The following is a 6,929-nucleotide window of genomic DNA, read 5'->3' on the forward strand; positions in this document are numbered from 1 at the left end:
ATGGTATGGATGTATAGGGGGGGGTTGTTTAGTTGCAGTAGCATGTTTTGGTTTTAATATTGTTTTGTCTCGTAGTTTTTAACACTTTCTTCCTAATTCACATATTATCTGATATTAATTTACTATTACAAGCCATTGTAAAAATTGAACGTTAACATGTCTTACAGACAGCTGCACGAGCAGGTTCTATATTTTTTCACTTGCTTCAAGTTGCGTAAATGAAAGTGAAAGTTCTTGGAGTCCGAATGGCACAGGGAAAGATAGCTCCAGAAGACAGTTTTGTAACATGAGTTTAAACGTCAATATTGTTCTCTGTTTATTTATCTGTGCAGGTAGGCTACTTTATGACCTATTTTTGCGAGTATATCTCTTTCAGCTGATGGTTTCACGCATGCTGTGCTCATTCAGAGTTCTTATGAATGGATTATTTGTTAGCCTATAATTATGATTGATTTTTAAAGGTGAAGTTAAATTGAATTATTCTACTTATTCATCGATTTGACAGAGGTGCCAGGAATCCTGTCTTTCGAACAGGTGCCTTGGCTGCCCTGTCAGCTGGTGGATGAACGTGTAAAGTTCAATGATGAGGGACATGCTGAAACCCAGTACCAACACAGAGACGCTGGGCTGCAGTTTGGCCATCCAGGGGACAGTGCTTTGAACCCAAATACCATCACCTTCCTTGTAACAGGTGAATAAGAGAAACAGCAAAACAAATGTCAGATTTGGTTATGTGTTCTACAGTGATGGTTAATGTTTGGTGTTTCAACACTGAGAGGTGCTCTTCAAACCGTGTGTGTGTTCAGGCTCTAAGGTGGACATGAGGAAGTACATTGAAGGGGCAGTAGTGGAGCACCAGGTGCAGTGTGAGATCCGCAGGTACAGCACAGAGGGCATCCAGATGCGTTGGCCAGGTTTAGGAGCCCAGGAGCACGACATCTGGTTCACTTGCACCTTACGGCACACCGACGGCCTTTTTGTCATCACCAGCTTCCTCAGACACACCCCTGCCACGCCCACACCTGGCCAGGCAGACTACCGCAACTGGGCCGCCATCGCAGACAGAGAGACGCTAACCACATCAAGTAATGGAGACTTTTCATTCTGTCTATTTTTATGCAGTAGATCACGTCAAACTCATTCCACGGAGGGCCGAGTGTCTGCGAGAGTATGCTTGATGATGAATTGATTAGTTGAATCAACTGTGTTAGTGCTAGGGCAAACATGTACACCCCTTGGGAAGCACAGCTCTAGTCTGTGACAATGTCAGTGTTTCCTTTTATACCCTTGTTTATTTACTTTAGGTAGTTACCTTGTTATGATCTACAGTGAGGGAAAAAAGTATTTGATCCCCTGCTGATTTTGTACGTTTGCCCACTGACAAAGAAATGATCAGTCTATCATTTTAATGGTAGGTTTATTTGAACAGTGAGAGACAGAATAACAACAACAAAATCCAGAAAAACGCATGTCAAAAATGTTATAAATTGATTTGCATTTTAATGAGGGAAATAAGTATTTGACCCCCTATCAATCAGAAAGATTTCTGGCTCCCAGGTGTCATTTATACAGGTAACGAGCTGAGATTAGGAGCACACTCTTAAAGGGAGTTCTCCTAATTTCAGCTTGTTACCTGTATAAAAGACACCTGTCCACAGAAGCAATCAATCAATCAGATTCCAAACTCTCCACCATGGCCAAGACCAAAGAGCTCTCCAAGGATATCAGGGACAAGATTGTAGACCTACACAAGGCTGGAATGGGCTACAAGACCATCGCCAAGCAGCTTGGTGAGAAGGTGACAACAGTTTGTGCGATTATTCGCAAATGGAAGAAACACAAAAGAACTGTCAATCTCCCTCGGCCTGGGGCTCCATGCAAGATCTCACCTCGTGGAGTTGCAATGATCATGAGAACGGTGAGGAATCAGCCCAGAACTACACGTGAGGATCTTGTCAATGATCTCAAGGCAGCTGGGACCATAGTCACCAACAAAACAATTGGTAACACACTACGCCGTGAAGGACTGATATCCTGCAGCGCCCGAAGGTCCCCCTGCTCAAGAAAGCCGTCTGAAGTTTGCCAATGAACATCTGAATGATTCAAAGGAGAACTGGGTGAAAGTGTTGTGGTTAGATGAGACCAAAATGGAGCACTTTGGCATCAACTCAACTCGCCGTGTTTGGAGGAGGTGGAATGCTGCCTATGACCCCAAGAACACCATCCCCACCGTCAAACATGGAGGTGGAAACATTATGCTTTGGGGGTGTTTTTCTGCTAAGGGGACAGGAAAACTTCACCGGATCAAAGGGACGATGGACGGGGCCGTCAAATCTTGGGTGAGAACCTCCTTCCCTCAGCCAGGGCATTGAAAATGGGTCGTGGATGGGTATTCCAGCATGACAATGACCCAAAACACACGGCCAAGGCAACAAAGGAGTGGCTCAAGAAGAAGCACATTAAGGTCCTGGAGTGGCCTAGCCAGTCTCAAAACCTTAATCCCATTGAAAATCTGTGGAGGGAGCTGAAGGTTCGAGTTGCCAAACGTCAGCCTCAAAACCTTAATGACTTGGAGAAGATCTGCAAAGAGGAGTGGGACAAAATCCCTCCTGAGATGTGTGCAAACCTGGTGGCCAACTACAAGAAACGTCTGACCTCTGTGATTGTCAACAAGGGTTTTGCCACCAAGTACTAAGTCATGTTTTGCAGAGGGGTCAAATACTTATTTCCCTCATTAAAATGCAAATCAATTTATAACATTTTTGACATGCGTTTTTCTGGATTTGTTTGTTGTTATTCTGTCTCTCACTGTTCAAATAAACCTACCATTAAAATGATAGACTGATCATTTCTTTGTCAGTGGGCAAACGTACAAAATCAGCAGGGGATCAAATACTTTTTTCCCTCACTGTATGTGTGAGTTCAATTTTCATGTAAATTGTCAAATACTTCTCTCTCCTGAAAGTCTGAGTCACATATACTGTACAGTATGTGTATGTCACACACATCAGAATAAGACCCTAGCTATAACCTCCCTTTTTCTAAATTCCCTCCTCTTCACCGTATGCCCCCCTTCCTGCCCTGCCTTGGCTGTGACCTTTGTCTGTATAGCTGTGATGGTAGTCCTCACCCGCTCTCCCACTGTGCGGGTGGGCCTACTGAAGCAACAGAGCCTCCACTGTCAGTTTGACGTGGACCACAAGGCAGCCGACCTGACAGTGGAATGGCGTTTTCAGCGACACAGCGAACACACCACGCTCTTCAGCCACTCCAGCCGCTCGGGCCAGACGCAGGGGGGCGGGGTGGCACTTAAGGGCATCGGTAGGGGCGACGCATCCCTGATGCTCCCCCTCACCAAGCAGAGCAGCGAGGGGACGTATGTCTGCTTTGTCTCAGTGGCTCCGCTGTTTGGTAGACATGACATCGCTCTGCACATCTTGGGTAAGGTGGAGGGGTTAGGGGTCACGGAACTTGAGGCAGATACATTTAATTTTTGAAGCTTTGCTCTATTGTTGAAAATTGAAAGGATAAACAAATGACTATTATTATTACCTGATACACATATACACATTTATGAATATGTACATCTCTATGACATGATAACCATAATAATATAACCATAATAACCAATTAAAGGTGTCATGGACTGCCATTTTGATCACCTAGTATATACCACCAACATCCTCATTGTAATGCCAGTCATTTCTGACATCGTCCCTCAGAGCCTCCTCGTGTGTCCTTGAACGTAGAGTCTACCATCTCCCTGGTGGACAGGGGGGAGCAGAAGGTGGTGTGTGAGGCGGGGGGCTACTACCCCCTGGATGTGGAGATAGAGTGGTTCAGGGAGCCCAGTGGTGGAGGTGGAGGCCTCCTACCAGAGAAGCTGGACACTGTCCTGTACTCCAGCCACCGTCACCACCGGGACGGGACCTACTCTCTGTCAGCCTTCTTCCTGATCCACGCTTCCCTGCATGACTCAGGCTCCAAGTACTTCTGCAGGGTGTCTCACAGCTCCCTGCGCATGCCCATCCGCAAGAGCTTCACCCTCATCGTCACAGGTTAGGTGGTTTAGGAACTTACCATGAAGTTTTAAAGTAAAGGTAGTTTTCTCAGGCACGGCTGAGTACCTTAATACCCTTGAATGAAAACCAATTTGATTACGTACAATGATACAGTATGCGTTCATACACATTTCTGCAGAGTTACAGAAGCATATTTTATACATTTTATAAACACTGAGTATACCAAGCCACTTAAATATTTTGTCTTGCCAATTCACCCTCTGAATGGCACACATACACAATCCATGTCTCATGGCTTAAAAATACTTCTTTACATTTTAGTCATTTAGCAGACGCTCTTATCCAGAGCGACTTACAGTTAGTGAGTGCATACATGGGGAAACGAACCCACAACCCTGGCGTTGCAAGCGCCATGCTCTACCAACTGAGCTACAGGGGACTATTAACATGTCTCTTCCACTTCATCTACACTGATTTGAAGTGGATTTAACAAGTGACATCAATAAGTTATCATAGCTTTCACCTGGATTCACCTGGTCAGTCTGTCATGGAAAGAGCTCTTAATGTTTTGTATACTCATTGTATATAGTCTACAGAGCATATTGATCCAAACACATACTAAACTGTATGCAGTACCAATTCATGGCCACTTGATGGCAGCCCCAGTATGTATGGCCACTTGATGGCAGCCCCAGTATGTACTGTAGGATGCTATGAAAGGAGAGTATACTACAAAAACTGCATTGACTGATACATTTTGTTGTTGTGTTTTATCAGAGTTTGGCAGTTGGAACTTTGTGCTGTGGTGGTTGATCTTTGGATTCATCCTGGTCATGGTGGCCACTTTGTGTGTGATGCTACCCCGCCTGAGCTCAGGTGAGCCTTTCTAGTTCACCAGAGACTCTGTCCTTTACCTTTAGTCATTGCCAGGTTACGTTTGTTAATGAGCTCACCCAATTGGGATATTTCTCATTGTTGTTTGCTTGTTAGGACAACCTTTGAACTTTGAATGTTTTTCTTTCACAGCAAGAAAAGCAAACAAGGTGGGTACATCTTCATACATAACGTGTGTGTTTCACGTTTTATTAGTTGTATATACGGGATACGCATGGTATACATCAACCAACGAAATGCTTACTTGCAGATTCCTTCTCGACAATGCAACAACAATAATAAATAATAAAAGATAAGTATAAAGTAAAAGGCAGTAGAATAGAATAACATTTTAGCATAAGTATAATACAGGAAGGCAAAATATATAGTCCAATATTTACACATGTACTGGAGAAGGGGGGATGGGGGCAGTGTATAAACTGAGCAGTATATTAAGAGTCTGGTAGCAGCAGTTGTGATGTGTGTGTAGCATGAATGTAGGGTTGTCACGATACCAGCATCGTGATACTCAAGAGGTATCATGGCAAGGAAATAAAACATGAAGCGGACTCAATTTCCTGTGGAAAACAGTCCTAATGTTGGAAACAAGCAGCCTTATGTTGTCACCCAGAATCACATGTTTATTTTCCAAGCTATAGCACACAATATTTTACATACAGTAGTTTTGTTTTTTAAGGACTAAAGAGTTTAGTCTGCTTTGTGTTTTCCTTTTTGCCATGGAAAATCCGGTATCGTAGTATCGCGATACTGGTATCGTGACAACCCTACATGACTGTATACGTGTGGGTGTGCATGATTGAGTGAGTGTGTGTGTGAGAGAGAGACTTCCCTGATCGTTGTGTGTGTGTGTACTGTGTCTCCTGTTCAGAGAAAGCCCTACTGAGAGAACATACCAGAGTGGCCATCTTCTCTTCATCTCAGGACTTCTCTATCAGGTGGTTTATTTTCGGGGATGTGGGTATATTGTGTGTCCCTCAAGTAAATTGTTTCCCCTGATTCTCCCATTATAAAAGTACAGTAAATACAAATATAGAAAGGTTGATCATGTATTTGTAATTCATTAGGGAAAGAGAGACTATCCCACAAGGTCATAGTACTGCTCTATGATAATACCACTCTAAGATTGTGTAAGGTAGCTTAATTTTGCTATAAAAATACTTGACATGGAATAATGATTAATTTGATAAAAATGCATGATAATGTTTGATATGAAAAAGATGCATTAGGAAATTGATTTGTTTGAAGTTGTTTAAAATTGCAAACCAAGGGCACGGATGATATGTGTGAATATACTTTTTTTTTCATTTGTATTTAATAATTGCTGTTGTGTTTACTGTTTTCGCTCTAGAGATTTCTACTAAGTTAGAGGGTCAGAGAGAGTGTGATGTCAAATTCAATCAAGCTTTATTTATACAGCACATTTAAGACATGGAATGCAACACAATGTGCTTCACAGGAAAAAACAAATAAAAACAATGAAAATAAAAACAGAAATATTTACTACACAACAAGCGCAAGAGGATAAAAACCAAAAGAAAAACGGAATAACTAAAAAGCACCCTAAGGAAAAGCAAAGCAAAAAAGTTGTGTTTTAAGATCTCTTTTAAATATGTCCACAGTTTTGGCCCCCCTCAGGTTCTCTGGCAGGCTATTCCAGAGGCTGGGGGCATAATAACTAAAGGCTGCCTCTCTATGTGTTTTGGTCCTAGGCTCTGAGGGACCTATTGGGTACATAACTTAAAAGCATGTCTGACATGTATTGTTTGGGGTGCACAATCGTGGAATGATTTAAAAACCAATAGAAAAATCTTAACATTAATTCTAAAACTCACAGGCAGCCAGTGCAGAGACCTTAAACCGCTGTAATATGTGCTCTCCCTCTGGTCTTGGTCAGTACCAGTGCTGCAGAATTCTGTAGGTTTTGCAGTTGACCAATGGCTTTCTTGGGTAGACCAGACAGGAGAGCATTACAGTAGTCAAGCCTGCTTGTAATAAAAGGATGGTCTCTATGTC

General features: G+C 42.8%; 1 protein-coding gene across 2 annotated transcripts; it reads left to right on the forward strand.

Moving 5' to 3' along the window:
- The first annotated feature begins 2 nt into the window (after nt 1-2).
- On the forward strand, nt 3-6,383 carry LOC121567455 (tapasin-related protein). 2 transcript variants are annotated; one of them, XM_041877502.1, is made up of 9 exons: nt 3-332; nt 506-691; nt 807-879; nt 991-1,085; nt 3,112-3,441; nt 3,723-4,058; nt 4,800-4,898; nt 5,049-5,065; nt 5,785-6,383. In XM_041877502.1, the coding sequence occupies exons 1-9, from the start codon at nt 287-289 to the stop codon at nt 5,797-5,799; spliced, it is 1,197 nt and encodes a 398-aa protein (XP_041733436.1). In that variant the 5' UTR covers nt 3-286; the 3' UTR covers nt 5,800-6,383. The 2 variants fall into 2 exon arrangements, with proteins under 2 accessions (XP_041733436.1, XP_041733435.1); XM_041877501.1 differs by having other exon boundaries at nt 807-1,085.
- Nucleotides 6,384-6,929: the final 546 nt, after the last annotated feature.

Source organism: Coregonus clupeaformis, chromosome 6 (genome assembly GCF_020615455.1).
Source record: "Coregonus clupeaformis isolate EN_2021a chromosome 6, ASM2061545v1, whole genome shotgun sequence".
In the NCBI taxonomy this organism is placed as follows: domain Eukaryota; kingdom Metazoa; phylum Chordata; class Actinopteri; order Salmoniformes; family Salmonidae; genus Coregonus; species Coregonus clupeaformis.

Bases quoted from the DNA above. Each gene is read 5' to 3' on its own strand.
- LOC121567455 (XM_041877501.1), top strand. From the start codon at position 287: ATGAGTTTAAACGTCAATATTGTTCTCTGTTTATTTATCTGTGCAG. The intron at 3,442-3,722 runs GTAAGGTGGAGG...ATCGTCCCTCAG, and splicing joins CATCGCTCTGCACATCTTGG to AGCCTCCTCGTGTGTCCTTG. The intron at 4,059-4,799 runs GTTAGGTGGTTT...GTGTTTTATCAG, and splicing joins CTTCACCCTCATCGTCACAG to AGTTTGGCAGTTGGAACTTT.